General features: G+C 39.3%; 1 protein-coding gene across 3 annotated transcripts; it reads right to left on the bottom strand.

Annotated features, from left to right (window-relative positions):
* Window positions 1-363: 363 nt before the first annotated feature.
* MBIP (MAP3K12 binding inhibitory protein 1) lies at window positions 364-15,785 on the bottom strand. Of its 3 annotated transcripts, none has more exons than XR_014528423.1 (9): window positions 15,568-15,785; window positions 11,544-11,654; window positions 9,595-9,816; window positions 9,389-9,485; window positions 6,831-6,896; window positions 4,980-5,132; window positions 3,776-3,873; window positions 1,033-2,674; window positions 364-977 (listed from the first exon to the last, which is right to left on the bottom strand). XR_014528423.1 is itself a non-coding variant. In XM_083513168.1 (9 exons), the coding sequence occupies exons 1-9, from the start codon at window positions 15,697-15,699 to the stop codon at window positions 744-746; spliced, it is 1,023 nt and encodes a 340-aa protein (XP_083369294.1). In that variant the 5' UTR covers window positions 15,700-15,784; the 3' UTR covers window positions 364-743. The 3 variants fall into 3 exon arrangements, 2 of the variants coding, with proteins under 2 accessions (XP_083369294.1, XP_083369295.1); XM_083513168.1 differs by having other exon boundaries at window positions 364-848; window positions 2,636-2,674; window positions 15,568-15,784; XM_083513169.1 differs by lacking the exon at window positions 11,544-11,654 and having other exon boundaries at window positions 364-848; window positions 2,636-2,674; window positions 15,568-15,783.
* Window positions 15,786-16,300: the final 515 nt, after the last annotated feature.

Below are 16,300 nucleotides of genomic sequence, written 5' to 3'. Positions count from 1 at the left end.
TAGTGGCTTTCCCATACTAAAAGAGGGTTGGATGAGATGATCTTTTAGGTCACTAGTACCTCTTATGAGTCTATGATGTCAAGACAAGACAGGCATCACACAGAATTCAAAAAGCCTATGTGAAGGTAACTCGTGTGGAAAGAGTTAGTTCAGTGTAATACAGTTGCTTTTCTTCTTCTTTTGAAATAGCCCTAAGGATTTCACTTCTATAAGCATTCAGTATTAACTCATGAATGAACAGTATCACTCATAACAGTAGCACCTAGTGATGTATGTCAGTTAACCTTCCTACATCAAGAAATCCCTCATCCCATTAAATGCACCATGAAATTCCCAATGATACCCAGACCACAGCAAGCTGGCTTAAATTTTCTACATATAACTCTTTATTTCACAAAGCTATATGAATTATATGAACAATCACATTTCGCACTATAGTCTTTGGATAAAACTATATTTAAAGAGGCATTCTGATTCACAGGCATCACATACAAGAAGTATGGTTTTCTTTTTATCGTTTCTACAGACCCTCCTTTCCATCAGAAGGGAAGAGACATTTACAATGCGACGTTTAAAAGCATTCTTCATTTTGAAGAAAAAAAGTTCACTTGACCTAGGTTTCCAATAAGAATTTGACTGGTTCATATGTAATGTTTCATTTCCACAGAGTGCCTAGATAAACAGTACTTGGGCAGTCTGGAGTTAAGTACACATGAAAGCACGATGAAGTCACATCACTGTACTCAAAGAAGCTGATCAACAACCTTGGGCCTCCCTTCATTTGTTTTTCTCAGCAGTGTTTGCTTAAGTGCATTGATCTTCTCATCAAGTTCAGCCAAAGAATAGTTCTGTCATTCAGGAAAAAAGAGGTTAACATCTTGGATTTGTTGCACAAACATTTGAAACATTCTAGTCCTCGTCCCCACCACATTTTTATAAAAAAAAGTCTCTGTGCTGCTTTTCTTTTTGTTTATGCACTTTTACAACATATATATACACCATACAAGATTCATCATTATCTCTTATCCTCACTTTTACAACATATATATACACCATACAAGATTCATCATTATCTCTTATCCTCAGATAATAGATAATGATGAATCTTATCCCTCTTATCCCCATTATCTCTTATCCTTCCCAGTCCATCTCCCCATGGCATTCTAGGCAGTCTTTTCTCGGCTGCATATTCTATTTTTTCACCCATCTTCGTCTCAAATCTTCCTTTATTTAATGTGATCTGCTGTTCCTATGTTCATTCCTACTTGTAGGTTAAACTGACTATTATATCCTCTGAGATATTCTTCAAAACACTTCCACTCATTTCGCATTCATAGTTACTAATTCTGTGTATTCTCTCAATTAATTTTGCCATTTTTATTTTGTGGGTATCTCCTTTTCTTTCCATTTTTTCGCATATACCACTCTGGTTGTGGCGGTTGTGTATGAAAAGAGATTGAGTGCCTTTTTCAGGATCACCCCGTGCTGCTTTTCATGATAGAATCCAGAAAATCAGCATCTTATTCATGTTCAACCCACTCTTCTCATTGTATTTGCCAATTTCACCGCTTTCATTGAGGTTACATAAACCTGTTTCACTTTACATCAGATATGGTATGGCTTCTGAGGATGCTAAAAAAATCTTAAACTGTGGTTTAATGCTGGACCACAGATCACAGTATGAAGACTGCTTTCAAATTGAAGTCTGGAATCCAAAGTTAGACCAGAGTTTTCCATTTCTGATGTAATAAGAAACTGCAGTTAAAGAAACCATAAAACAAGCACCAAAGTTGGCATGTAAGGGAAGTCTCTGTGTGTAGGATGCTTATCACTGACTTAATAAATCATGATTTACTATACATCTGAATTTCCCCTATGACTATGGTGGTAATTATGATGAAAACTCCTAATGTTTTTTAGCTAGGATAAGAATAATCTGAGAGAGAGAGGAAAAAGTCGCGGTGAATTTAATTTGCTATCTATAAACTACCAAGATGATTTCTCATATTGAGAATTGAGATCCAGTGTAACCCTATGCACATTTACTTCGGAGTTAGGTGTAAATTTCACAGTGTACAAGGGAACTGAGTGAACACGCACAGGATTGTGCTGCTAGAGAACTTAGAAGGGCTGATGCTTTGATTTAAAAATAAATAAATAAATAAAATCCTGGATTAGGACAGATTCAAATGTTTGTGGAATGCCATGTTTGGAGCTCCATACTCCTATGGGAACACTGGATTCTGATTTCCATGAGGATTGACTGGACTATGCGAGATGTTGGTCCCCAGAGATGTGAGATGTTACTGTTTCCCATGCAATCCAGCAGACTGAACTGAGAAGCAGATTTAAGCACTCCCCAAGGTGCCTGGAGCTATGATCATAGGAGAAGGTTTTTTTGGCTGGGGCCACTGTGCCATATGAGTCCATCCTATCTTTAAGCTTATGAAACAATGAAATATTTAACAGTGCTAAAATATATGCTAAGTTAACAGAGACAAAGAAAATGCACGTGTTGCGGAGGGGTTTCTGCTGCGTCTATTCTAGCTTAAGCAAGCTGAGAGTAGAGGAATACCAAAGGTTATAAATCTCTGAATTTTTAATTGCAAGAAACACACAGGTTAGCAGCACTCACTTGGTTTTGTTGGGTTTTCCTTCTCTTGCCAGACAAATTCTGAAAAAAAAGACCAACCCAAAAGTCCAAATATAAGTAAAGCAGATTCTCTTCTATGTTTCTTTTGTATTACAAAAACAAGAAAGGACAAGAATTCTTTTCCTCATCATAATGAAAGAGGCAGCGGCCTAGAGCCCATCCTTCACAAAGGGCTTCCATTTTCGACAGTGGAATTTGCTGCCAAGGAGTGAGGTGGAGTCTCCTTCTTTGGAGGTCTTTAAGCAGAGGCTTGACAACCATATGTCAGGAGTGCTCTGATGGTGTTTCCTGCTTGGCAGGGGGTTGGACTCGATGGCCCTTGTGGTCTCTTCCAACTCTATGATTCTATGATTCTATTCTATGATTCTATTGAAGAGAAATGTGAGCACCTGAATCCTCTCCTATATAGAATTTGCTTACTCCAATACTGCTAGGAGCACGTTATGTGCAAAAAGATGGGGAACCACCTGCATTGATGGACTATCAACATGTGGCTCACCTTTTTCATCCAACTGCTGAGGTTTCACACACGGATATTAAATCCTGCTGACCAGCTGTGTACGAGTGGGTGCTGGATTCATTACTTCCCCAAACAGTTGCCCAGTGAGTTTTTAACCAACCCTAGCAGCTGTGTGTGTGCTTTTTTAGACTGGAAAACCTGCTGGCAAAAAGCAAGCAAACTGACTGTAGTCAGGCTTCATCCCTAATTTTCTGTATCCTAAATCCTGGAATACGTGTGTGTGTGTGTGTGTGTGTGTTTAAATCTGAATGAGTAAATTAGCTCTTGAGAAAACATTTTCACCTTTGTAAGAGGAAAATACTCTGTACAGTTTTAAAAAAATAGTCCATCTTCCCAAAACAGCACCTCATGAATTCTCCAGTGTGTACATAGAACATATCGTATCTGCTGGTAGCCTAGCTGTCCTCAATAGAGAGCATCATGAAGAGTTGTCCCTTCCAGAGAAATGAACAAGACAGACTGTGGAGCTGGGAAAGTACAGCAGAAAACTCTGTGCCTGGAACAAAATGGCTAGACTGAAGTAACTCCTCCCTTTTTACTATACAGAACCCCCACATACTTTGCTTTGTGCACCTTATTAAGCGCAACAGAGTTAGACTTACCACAGATTGAAAATATTCGGGAGACATTCCTTCCAATTCAAGAATCTTATCTTCCAGCTTTTTTATTCTTTGATAGATGTCTTTTGGCACTGGTCCACCTATATTATGGGAGATAGGTAGATAGATGGATGATAGATAGATATGAAAAGCTAGCATGACTAGAAGCATTCAAAAGAAAAGAAAAGAAAACTTCAGTATAGTCTTTAAGATTAATCTCTCAATCAAGATGTGAACATAACAAAGGGTGCATAGGAGGGAAAACATACAACATTAAATAGCAATACTCTGGTGCCAAGACCTGCTGAATCCTAGCAAGGCAGGATTCCAAGATTGGGTTTGGGAAGTGCGTTGCTTATATACATGTGGTGATCCAGAGCTCTGAATGCAATTGCAAAAAAGACATAGGTTTAATATTTTGCTTTGTTTTAAAAAATAAATCTCATCTTGTATTTTACTTCTTGTTCTTTGAAAATATAACTCTGTCCATCGTGCTCCATCAAAGCAGAGTTAATGAAACCACTGATCAGGATTTCTGCAAAGGGACCTTGACTACACTTACTGTTGTGAGTTGTGACATTTTTCCATCTGAAGAACCATATGCCAGAGTCCTTACACTTCTACTTTAAAATTTTGTGGAAGTACTGTACTGGAAGTGAAACATGACTGGCATGAAAAATAAAATGCACACATTTAGATTTGCAGACTATATATATCTCTCTCCCAGAGTATAATTCCTCTCTTGGATCTTTACAAGAAGTTAGTGAGTTTTTCTTTCCATTCCTTATATGGAAGAGGCTAGTAATGAACATGCTAGGCTGCCCAGCAAGGTACCTGACAGCGGTCAACATGTAAACATGTCAAAGACCACCAGCCACTGAGTAGTGTATCCAACTAGACTGAACACCTGCACAATTAATTCCTACAGATTTTTTTTGAGGGAGGGACAAAAAGAGAGAAGGAAATGCAATGCATAGTGCTTTTACATGAACAATTCTAATCCTTGTCCCATCATTCTTCAGCCAGGACACTCCCATATTTTGAAGTTCAAAAGTAGGAAATAGGACACCAGGGATAAAAGTGTAGCCTTCTCTATAGTTACACTCTGAATTTATGCTTCTGATGGTTTCTGCTCCACTGAATGACTCACAACTGAGGGCACGAATACAAATGATTTGCATGCACAGATAACAAGCTTTCTACAAACCTGTTTGCAACCTTAAATGTGCTTCAATGTTCTGCAGTCTCTCTTCTACAGCCTGATTCCCACAATCACGAGAAAGGGAGTTCGCCTTATGAGTGGACCCATGAGCACTGTCACTTCTAGTCTGGGGGCCGTAGGTGTTTACAACTCGAGAAACTAGGTTTAAGAAGTACAAGATGAATATTTTACACACATGGAAGGAACAAGCAAGGATTATCTGCAAGGAGAATACTTTTGACAGTGCATTTTTATTAATTTCACTAGAAAAGTAAGCCCCGCTGTGTTTAATAGGAGTACTCCCAGGGCTGCTTCCTTAGAGAATATAATGCTAGCCAATCTCAATTTGCATTTGTCCCTAACTTAAACTGTAATGTTTACTCTGGTGGTGACTAAACTGCACAAGACACCTAACTTTTGAATTCTTCAATTACTCTTCCTTACTGACTCAAATACTCCTCCTGTCTGTATGCCTCATGCTGGGAAAAATAAATATGACTATCCCATGTGCTTTGCATTGTTCTTGTCATGTGCACTACTGTACTGTGATTCTACACTAACCTAAAGCACTTCCAATTAGAAATTGCATGGCAGAACTTACTTTCAATGTGGTAAATTAGCAACTATTAAGTACTAAAGATTATGTGGTGCTCAGCTTAATAGAAATGACTCACCTGCTCTTCAACGCCCCTCCCCCCCAAAAAAACAAGAATACAATTAGCAGGAGTTCCAGACTCCCACAATAAACGCTCCACAAAAGAGAGAAAGAGGGAGCAATATCATTTGATTCTCTGGACATTGCTGGATTAACAGCAATGGTCATTCCTGATCATTGACCATGCTGGCTGGGGCAGAGGGTGATGGGAGATTGGAGTCAAACAAGTTCCCCACCTTTGCTCCAGACAACTATTCTAGAGAACTACTCCTTGAACTTTTCACACTGCCATCTTATTTTTTTAAAAAAAGCTAGCCATTGATTTGTTTCTTTATTTACATTTATATCCCACTTTTCCTCAACAAGCCCAATGTGTTTAGCACCACCAAGTTAAATAACCTAGGCTTTTTTTTAAAAAAAGGACAATAAATGGCAATAAAGGAGCAATAACTCACTAAAACAGGAGGGGGTGAAGGACGGAGAATAAAACTATGAAAAATAATTTAATCACAGCAATTAAAACCACTTCAAAAGCGAAACAACCATTTATGGTCCAAAAGCTTTCCTAAAGAATAAAGCTTTTGACGATTCTACAAAGGCAATTAGAGAATCAGTGATATAATAATGCAAGGCAACTTTCATCCAAAAGCCATTTTCTACCACAGTAGCCACAGTCTTTTGTAGAATGCTGACAGTCTGATCACAAGCATACTTACTTCAAAACAAGCCCTGCTGAGTTCAATGGGATTTGTTTCCTAATAGGTGTGCTTAAAATCACAGCTGGATAATTTTTTTAAATAACAGTAATAAAAAAATCATCTCCCCAACCCAAGTTTCTAGCACTTGTTTCTGAAAAGCTAAATTTAATATAAAATGACAAACATTTCTAATGCACCTGAACAAAGTGTCTCTCATTGGCTTAGAAAATGAACAGATGCTGTAATCCCACAACTCAGTTGGAAACTTTTTTTTCCTGAATAAACGTGCATTGGACTAGGTATATCGCCTCAATTGATGTCTCATCTTAGAAAGAGAGAGATCTTCCATTATCAAGTGAATGTCTAGTTCAAGAGCTTAGAGAAACTGACCAAGTTCCCTTTTGCCTATACTAATTGTATTGGTTCTTCTTTTTTTAAAGGGTTACTTTAGAGGACAAAATCCCTCATTAAATACACTGACAGATAATGATAAATAGTACTTACCCTTAACATGACTTTTGAATCCTGGGTAAGGTGTGAACACTGCATCAGTCCTTGCACAACTGTTTTCTAAGGGTGTTTTTAATAAGTGATCATTAGTGCAGTCATTTAAAAAGCCCACACTTCGCTCCAGAGGCTTAACAGAGCCAGCTAGCATACCTAAATAAGATGCAGTATCCAATTACGTCATATTCTGAGTAGACCCACTGAAATCAATAGACTTTACTTAAGTTACTGATTTCAATCTAGCTGCCCCAAATATGACTAAAATTGGATTTCAACCTAAAAGCACAGAACACTCAGTGCTGATGTTTAAACTTGGTTTTACTTACTGTAGGCCAGATTACAGATATACAGATTACTGAGATTACTTTTTCTAGGGACAATAATAATATCCACATTTTAGGGTCTTCATGTTTAGCAGTTATTAACTATACTGCTCTATTAATATTTTAAAAAGTAAAAACCCCATTAACACTAAACAAGTGCCAATTTCCAGAAGCGCCCAGCTTTCAATGTTAAAAGATCCAGAACATATGTCAGAATTCCGTACAGGAAAGGTACAATCTTATATGTTCCAAGTGTGCAGCTTAGAGACAGAGAAAGAAATATTGGCAATGCTCCTGTGTCAAATATTTAGGATAAGGATAAGATGATTTGCTTTCCAATTAGACTTGTTTTTATAATGATACTCTTAAATGGAGTGAATTTATGGCTACTTTAATTGTTTGGGCAAGGCACTCATTTAAATAATTTATTTTTATTCTTATTTTAAAGATGGATACTTTCTAAAGTCATCTGTGTGAGGAATTATATAATGTTTTCTGTTAAATGCTTTTGTAATAGAATGGATTAGTAAACACTTGGTTAAAATTAAACAAGTTTTGAAATTACACACACACACACACACACACACACACACACTATAGATATAGATATAAAAAATCTGGTAAAAACCAAAGGTTTATTTTCTGAACATTATCATTTCCTCAAAACATAAGTTCCCACTGAACATAAATTTAGACTAGACTGGGGAAATATTTAAGGAGTGATATTATAGAATATTCATGTGAGTATGTATTTACACAAGAAATCAAGTATTCTATATCAACTAATTTAAGGGAAAATCACTTTAAAATCATGTGCAGGTGGTATACAGCACAAGGTAAATTGAGACAGATGCATTTAATACAAGACGATAGGCACTGGAGATGCTGTCAGTTCTGTTGATGACTTTGATAATTGGTGGTTTGTTTTTGCCAAAATGTTTTATTTGGGGTCAGACTTTTTATATAAGATATGAATAGAGAAAAGTGGTAACTAACGTGTTAATTACTGAAAAAACTGAAATTGTTTCCAAGCAGAGAACAGTAAAAATCTACTGAAGAATGATTAAGGCTACAATCGTATAAACACTTTCCTGGAAGCAAGCCCATTGAACTTAAAGGAGACTTTTGAGTATACATAGATATGGTTGCATTGGAAGGCAAGCACTTATTGGTGGTGAAGCTTACACATTTCATAAGGTTTAAGAAGTGTAAAGAACATCTTTACCAATTGAAGGTGTCACCTTTTGGAAAGGACAATATGATCAAAATACTGAAATGGTTATTTGCCCTTCTTAAGATACTGAGAAATCTTGCTCTGTTTATAAAACTATGGAATTTGTGTTGCAGGCATATCGCACATATGTATTATTGTTCGATTTTGATTTTATTCGTGACATAATTCGTGTGATTGCTGTATTCCATTTTTCTCATCTAGTTTAATAATAATTAAAAGCACAGGTGGAAAAATGTTCACCTTCAGAGTTGGTCCTTTTAATACCCAGAAAGCAATGCCACTGATGATGAAAGATGACTTGGGCAGTGGTATGATCTTGGTCACTGGTACAGAAAGAGAGAAATGTAGTTTCTGAGGGATGTGGTGTGTTGGACAAGTGATGGCCATGTATAAAATGGAAATCTCAATGACAAGCTAAAGGAGCTTAACAACCAGAAGTTATACTTCATTAAGAGCATACTTTTCTCCTCACGTTTTAAGATTATTAGTGCACATTATTAAAACACTTCTGTGATACATTTCTGTGCACAGTTACTCTCACTAAAATGCAATTAGTAAGAAGAGAACAGGTTAAAAAACCCCCAGTAAACACAGACTTGCTCAGATTGATTTATAGTAAGGAAGGGCACTCTATTCATACCCCATATAGCTTTCCCCAAAATATTTTTAGAAAAGCCATATTCTTAGTTAAGGGTGCAGTCTAGAAATCATGTACCCTTTTGTATGCCACTACAGTTATTGAGAATACCCTAAAATAAGAATTAGATTACACTGGAAATAAGTTTATTGAAGTCACTGGGACCGAATTATAAATGAGTACAAATCAGGGTGTTTTAAACTAAGACTCCCTTTACGTTTTGTCTAACCAATGCCTTTTACATGGTTAACTATGTAACATTGCCCTTTTTTCAATAATTTTTTTTAAGAGCTGTTCAAATAATAGGGCAAGAGATCACACTTAAAAGGGTAAGAAAATTAAACCGCAAGTGGACAGCTACCTTGATTACAATCGATAACATTGCAAAATTCTCTGACATTGTTTTCATTGATCTCAGCTTGCTTCCTTTCAATGAAGGCTGATATTCGTCTTTCAATCTGCAGGTGACAGGGACAACGTATATTTAGATTTCATTATTTCCATTCAAAATAGGGGGAGAATGGTCTAGTTTAGAAAAGGAAAAAAAGTGGCCCAAGACTCACTCACTTCAGCTTTCCCAGCTTTTATTTGGACTACTTCTGGGTCAAAATCAACATGAGCCTCTTTCAGGCTTGCAGAACCAAAAGCTGCATGTGTCACTTCCATCTGCAAGTCTTTTTCTATTACATTTGAATTAGTCTCACACTTTCCACCTTCTGTCTTACTGGAATCATCAACGGGTACAGTGCTTTCTTCTTTAATCAAAGACTGGAGTTTTTCTATAAATGGCTAAGCAAAAGAAAGGAGAGAGAGAGGGAGGGAGAGAGAGAGATGGGATTCAAACTGACAGAACACTTCTTCTTAACTGGAATCTCTAAAACAAGCTTCTTAAAATAATTGTAGAGGCCATATGCCATCACCTTTGTGTACATAATCCAATCAAACTAGAATTAAAATACAACATCTCTAAGTGTCACTGCCCTTTCGATCAGTGCCTTTTACTAATCTGCGTATTTGGGGAAAAAAACAACCTCTGGAGGGTCCAGACTATCTGAGAAAATCTGCCTGTTACTCATCTGTTTTGTACCAAATCAAAGCAGCCCCCTTCGGCACCAATGCCACTTAATTTACATGCCATTCAAATGCTTACCCAGAACATTAAGGCTTAAGTATTTTTCCTCCTTAACATGAGAGCCAAGACTTTCATTCTGTTAAAGCTCTTGCTTTAACACTACATCACTGGCAGCATCTCCACTTGAAACGCAGCCACCCAAAATGCATGGGAGAATACAAACATTGTACTCAAGGCTCATGCATCTCCCAACACGGCCAATAACCAGAGAAGCAAAATAAATGCACCTTATTTTTCTCATCATTCAAAAAAAAAAGTACTTGCAAATCATGCAAACAATCAAAAACTATGAAGTGATTTACAACATCAGCAATTCCCCCACTTCCACTTACTGTTTATTCCTTATTTGGAGCTACAAAATTAGGATTTTACACCAATGCTATTAATAGAAATACTTTGGTTGGCACTATCAAATTGTCTGAAAAAACAGTAACAAAATAATAACATCCACTTACAAGGTTATTAGTTCTTATACTAAGAAACAATTGCATGAGAGCACTTGTTGTGCTCACTGCCCTGCAAGTTCTTTTCTTTTTTAAAAGCTTTTGATATATACATTATTTAGAATGATGGCACAATCATCTGGACATTTCTGCTATACAAGCCCCCCACAAAGACAGACAGGAAATGAACCAACATCATTCTCTTTTATTCCCAAGAGAACTTGCAAAGGAGATGTTGTGACAGGCCACACCTCAGTTGAATATATTCTCATTGTGGCATCACACAGACACCACATGAACTGTGCTAGCATGCAATCCAAAATGACATCCAAAAACAAGGAACAAGGCAAATAGTGCAACTTCACATTAATAACGGTTTTAAAATGTCAAATGAATAGGATAACACAGAGCAACTGGTTACTTGACAAGATGAAAGATTAAATATCTAAGAAGTTACTTTGAAGAAAAAAAATCTGTGCTGGAAATATGGTTAATTGCAGACACACACACCAGGATGCATCATGCTGGGATAATGCTACTTCTTGATCCACTGAAAGCACTCTACGAACCGCAGAACTCACCCAACGCATGGAATCATTATCATAGCATGAGACACACCTGCCGTGTTATTGCTTAATTATAACCCACCACAGATGGAAATGTACTGCATTTACAATGGAAGTGTAGAAATCAACAGGACTGCATTTGCGCAATCTACTTATCCACAGTAGCTTGCAATGCTATTCCCACAATCCTTCTGATAATTGTTTTAAGGTAACAGGTTTAAATCTTTTAGAAAGCACAGTGGAACCTCAGGTGTACAATACAGCAAGATGCACCATTTCCTGACACAGCAGCCCTAACTGCTGAGCCGAGGTTCTGCATTTAAGGATTACTCTGAGAGAGCTGAGTTTTTAAAGTTCCAATAAAAAAAAAATTACCTGTAAACCTGATATATGCTGCTGCAGAGCAGTAAAGAGCAACGCGGGTGATGTACTTTGAAGCTTGCTCCAGTCGATGTTAATTTTCACCACATCTTCTCCAATATTAAGCTTCAAAAGTGAAACAAATCATGTCACAAGAGGGCCTCAACACAACAGCCCTTCCAACCACAAACAGCCTAAGAGTTAAACGGGAATTTCACATCAGTCAAAAGCATCAAGAACAGACTGACTCAGGCCAATGGTCTACTCCCAAGTCTGGCAGCCTGCTTCCCACACTGACCAAGAAGATGCTTATGGAAAGCAAACAAGCAGGCCTTCAATACAAGTCATCTCCTGCTGCTGCTTCCTGGAAACTGCTACTCTGTGGGATACCGCTTCTGAACTATGTTTCTAGTCCTCAGGAAAATTTATAGAGAATAAATCTATTACTATCTAAGTTAGTTGTCGTTCTCACTTCTAATGACAGAGGAATCTGCAGGTTAATCAACTCAAGTTTTAAAACAATCATGTTCTGAGGTGACATTCTAATGGGAGCACATGTGACAGTTAACTGCATAGATTTCAATTAGTTACTGCAGTTTTATTTTTTCTGCTAAAAATTACTGCCATTTTGAGTCTAGAAACTTAACCCCCTGTTCCTGAACATCATTGCTTTTGAGGATTTTTCAATATTCTTATTTCAGACATGCCCCATTTAAGCTGTATGTAAATACAGAGGTGGAATTGGGCCAGAAGTTTAACAATTTGGGACACATTATTGGTGGTTTCCACCAGTGTTTTCCCTCAACTGAAATATTTAGTACACTCTGAGCACTTTGGGGTGAAGAGTTCTCCAATATTAAGAGCAACAGTAGGGCAGGCAAAAGCAGCGTAGGAAACCAGGAGCCATTTAACAGATTATTTCCAAGCCCAGGGAGAAACATGCCACTTTTTTCTACATATAAAAGAGATATGTTCTTTAGAGGACTGAAGCATATATATATATATTGAAATTTCCCGCTATGGCGTAATTGTGCACTCAATAGGTAGCAGGAATTACTAATGTCATTTTAAGTATGATGTGCAAAATTCTTGGATATAATCTTGCATGTGTTGATGGTTTCAGTCTCATATTTTAAGTAGTCATAATTTTTGGGCTGAATAATAATTATTATTATAATAATAATTTTATTATTTATACCCTGCCCATCTGGCTGGGTTTCCCCAGCCACTCTGGGCGGCTCCCAACAGAATACTAAAAAACAGAAAAAAACTTCAAACATTAAAAACTTCCCTAAACAGGGCTGCCTTCAGATGTCTGATGGGAGGGCATTCCACAGGGCGGGCGCCACTCCCGAGAAGGCCCTCTATCTGGTTCCCTGTAACCTCACTTCTCTCAGTGAGGGAACCGCCAGAAGGCCCTTGGCCTATATATATTTGAATATTACTAGCTTTTAAAATAAAAGATGTGGAGGTAGTTGATGCTCCCATTTTCACTTTCCCTGCACCCATGCCTTGTGCAACTTTTCTCATATGTTCTGCTTCTCCCATGGATGCCCTTGGGAGTTCAGAAGATGTTCTCAAAATATGGGGATAAGCTCAGTACTAATGGTGGCTATTTTCTATTTTAAAATAATGATACACTTCAGTATTCTCTGTGTGTGTTTGTGTGTGTACCCTATGTGAAAATATTTCATTTAAATTTTTAATTTCAACAGAGGCTACAAAAAGTGGGAGGAAGATTTTTACCAAATTATTTACACTGGTTTCCTCCCGCAGATATTACTTTATTTAGCACTTTTAGGTTGAAATTCTATAGACACTTTAAGTGAACACCTATCCCTCCTCCGCCCCATGTTGAAAAGCATGGAGAAGGGCCATAATTCAGTGGCAGAGCATCTGCTTTGCACCCAGAAGGACCCTGGTTCAATTCCTGTGGAAGCTCCAGATAGGTCCGAAACCCTGGGGAGCTGCTGTCAGTCAATGTAGGCAATATTGAGCTAGAAAGACCAATGATCAGACTTAGTATAGGGTATCTTCCAGTGTTCCTATGATGACTGGATGGGCAATGTGTTAGGATGGCACATACATGTCCCTCTACTGGCTGCTACCAGCAGTAGAAAGAGGAAAGCCCCTAACACAGTATTACTGGGCAGTTTTTGATGGGATGGATCCAAAGCTCTTTATATTCCCTGAGGGACTAATTCTCAGGCCCTTCAGCGGTGCCAGCCCAGACTTCACTGTGCATAAATAAAAATTACAGAAACCAGTCCCCCAGTTGTCTGCCAAAGCAGCAGGGCTTGGGATGCAACAACGGATCCACCACATTGCCTTTCCCTACACTTAAGATTGCTGTAAGCTGAGTTAAAACCTACCAATGTCAATGAGACTTACTTCTGAGCAGATATGTTTAGGATTAAACTACTGATGTTGAAAATTGTTTACAATCTTCATTGCAAATGAAAAAATATTTTTGTAATACCATCTTAAGAGAAGGGGAACTGATGATGATATATGGCCAAGGCTACAAAATAAATCCAAAACAGCAATGAAGACTTGAGCCCATATTTCCCAGATCTAAATCTAACCCTTTTTATCCATTGGAGAAAATGCCACTTTCAAAAAGCCAGACAACTAGTTTCCATCTAACTAATTTCCACCCACTTCATGTAGTTTAACAAAAGACATAACATGACACTGTTTATTGACTCTGATCAATTTCTATTTCCTCCTTAAAGTTCTTTGATCAAACCACTTCTTGAAACTATAGCTATTGAATCTTTTAATTATCTGTCTCTGTAACAGATCCTTTCCTCATTGTAAAGAATTCTTATGGCTCCTCTCTTCATCCTCTCCCACTTTCAACTCACTTTTTTTAAAAAAAGTTTGGACACTAGAAGTGATACTACACTCCAGCAGCCATCTTACCATCAATGCAGATAGAAATAAACCATTTATCTACTCCTCAATCAATATGTGCTTCTGTTTAATTGAAATGCATGTAAATGCTCAAGGATGCAAGAGAAGATTTTGACAGGCCTGTATTTGTTACATTTTACCTAGGTTAATAGCAGAGGTTTTTTAAGAGTCATTGTAACACAAGCCTTAAAGAGATTTCTATCCTTTAGAAAGGCAGACTGTAAAATGTGTGTATGTAGGCATTTAGAAAGGTGGCAAAAAAGCAATTACAGAATGCTGAGTTTCACATGGGATTTTTGCTCCCCTTCCTTACAATATGTAAACCACAATTTGAACTCAGTTCTTCAGCTACTTACATTTGATCACTGCAGAACAATTGTGTGTCGGCCACCCATGTGCCAGTGTCACACAAGTCAAAATAATGAAGGTTATTATAAAAAAAAAAAGAGCGGAAGAAGAGGAAGAGCCATATACAAAATAGGTTCCCAAATTTGCAGATTTACATTACACACTCGTGAGTGGTGGGGGGTTGGGGTTGGGAAGCGCAGTGTACCAAATGCATCAAAGAAAAACGAGCCTGGAAAAGCTAAATGAAATATATGAACGCAACACCCCACTAGGAAAAACGTGAGGATTAAAACGTCCCTTGTAATCCTATTGATTTCTGTGGGGCATGCATGTCAGCAACAACAATCACCGAGGGTGGCAAGAGGTTCCTGCGGAAATCAATAGCTGTTGCTTCCAAGCAGTAGCAAGCTTAGGTTTGGTAAGCTCGGTTCGATGCTCAGATACGCGAAGCGTGACGGAGAAAACGTGGGAAGGGAGCCCTGAAGCACTATGCTAGGCTTAATCATAAGCCTCTTTTCCTTGGAGAGACTCCTTAAAAACTATTTTAACACGATTGTCTCGTGCAGATACACGTCTTTCAGGAAACTTGTGCAGCGAGATCGGAGCTGGGTGTCGGGGCCGACCTTTTATTTTCCCCCTTTTAGATAAGCCCCCCCCCCTTTTCGAGGACGTTTCCACGGCGGCAACGGCGGCGGCAACTGCACCTCATCCCTCCTGCCTCCGACTCTGCAGCCAAGCGCGGCTGCTGCGGGGGCTCCCTCCCCGCAAAACTAACCTGCCCCACCAGCGCCGGCAGCGAGCGCAGGGCGCCTCTCAAGACCTCTCCGGCTGCCTCCTCGGAGGAGTCCCCTAGCGGGGCGGAGACCTCGGGCGGGATGGAGCCGGCCTCTCCCGCGACGGAGGCCATAACAGCCGCCCACAACAAACAGCCCCGGGCGCGGCGGCGGCGGGGGCCATGCCTCTCCCTCCCTCCGCCCCTCGCACCTCGTCGCACGGGGATGACGGAGGAAGGCTCGCCTCCGGAGCTGCTTCAGGGCCCCGCCCACTCACGTGACCGATGGGTAGAGAGGGAGGGACGCAGCTGCGGGGCTTCTGAGACGCGCTGCCTTTGCGGGTGCGGCTCCTGCCGGTCTCCGTGTAAACGCGGTCCTTCTCAAGGGGAGCGCCTTTGCTCCCCACCAGCTGCTGTTTGAGGGGCGGAGCAGCCGCTTTGATCGTTGCCCAATGTGGCTGCGTTGAGAAGCATCTGGAAAAGGAGATGTTTGGGTTATCTAGTCCAACCTCATGCAACGCAGGAGTCTTTCACCCAGGCTCGCCCTGGGATTTAGATTCTCGTGCGCTACCGACTGAGCGATCCGGTGAAGCGTGTGTGTGTATGTGTGTGTGTGTGTAGGACAAGACCCTGCCCTGAGCAGCTTACAATCCAGGGATTCGCCTGGGCACAGCAGCTGAGTGAAAAGAAGAGCACGTGTGTTCAGTGCCTGTTACACGACAGTCTGCTTGAGCAA

Source organism: Podarcis liolepis, assembly GCF_965112155.1.
Source record: "Podarcis liolepis genome assembly, chromosome: 1".
NCBI classification, from domain to species: domain Eukaryota; kingdom Metazoa; phylum Chordata; class Lepidosauria; order Squamata; family Lacertidae; genus Podarcis; species Podarcis liolepis.
The sequence above is the reverse complement of the archived record's forward strand: the minus strand, read 5'-3'. Positions and strand labels throughout refer to the sequence as shown.

Coding starts and splice junctions, on each gene's coding strand:
- MBIP (XM_083513168.1), bottom strand. CDS start 15,699: ATGGCCTCCGTCGCGGGAGAGGCCGGCTCCATCCCGCCCGAGGTCTCC. Junction 5,133..6,830: donor ATTCAAAAGTCATGTTAAGG/GTAAGTACTATT, acceptor TCTTAAACCTAG/TTTCTCGAGTTGTAAACACC. Junction 3,874..4,979: donor ACATTTAAGGTTGCAAACAG/GTTTGTAGAAAG, acceptor CCCATAATATAG/GTGGACCAGTGCCAAAAGAC.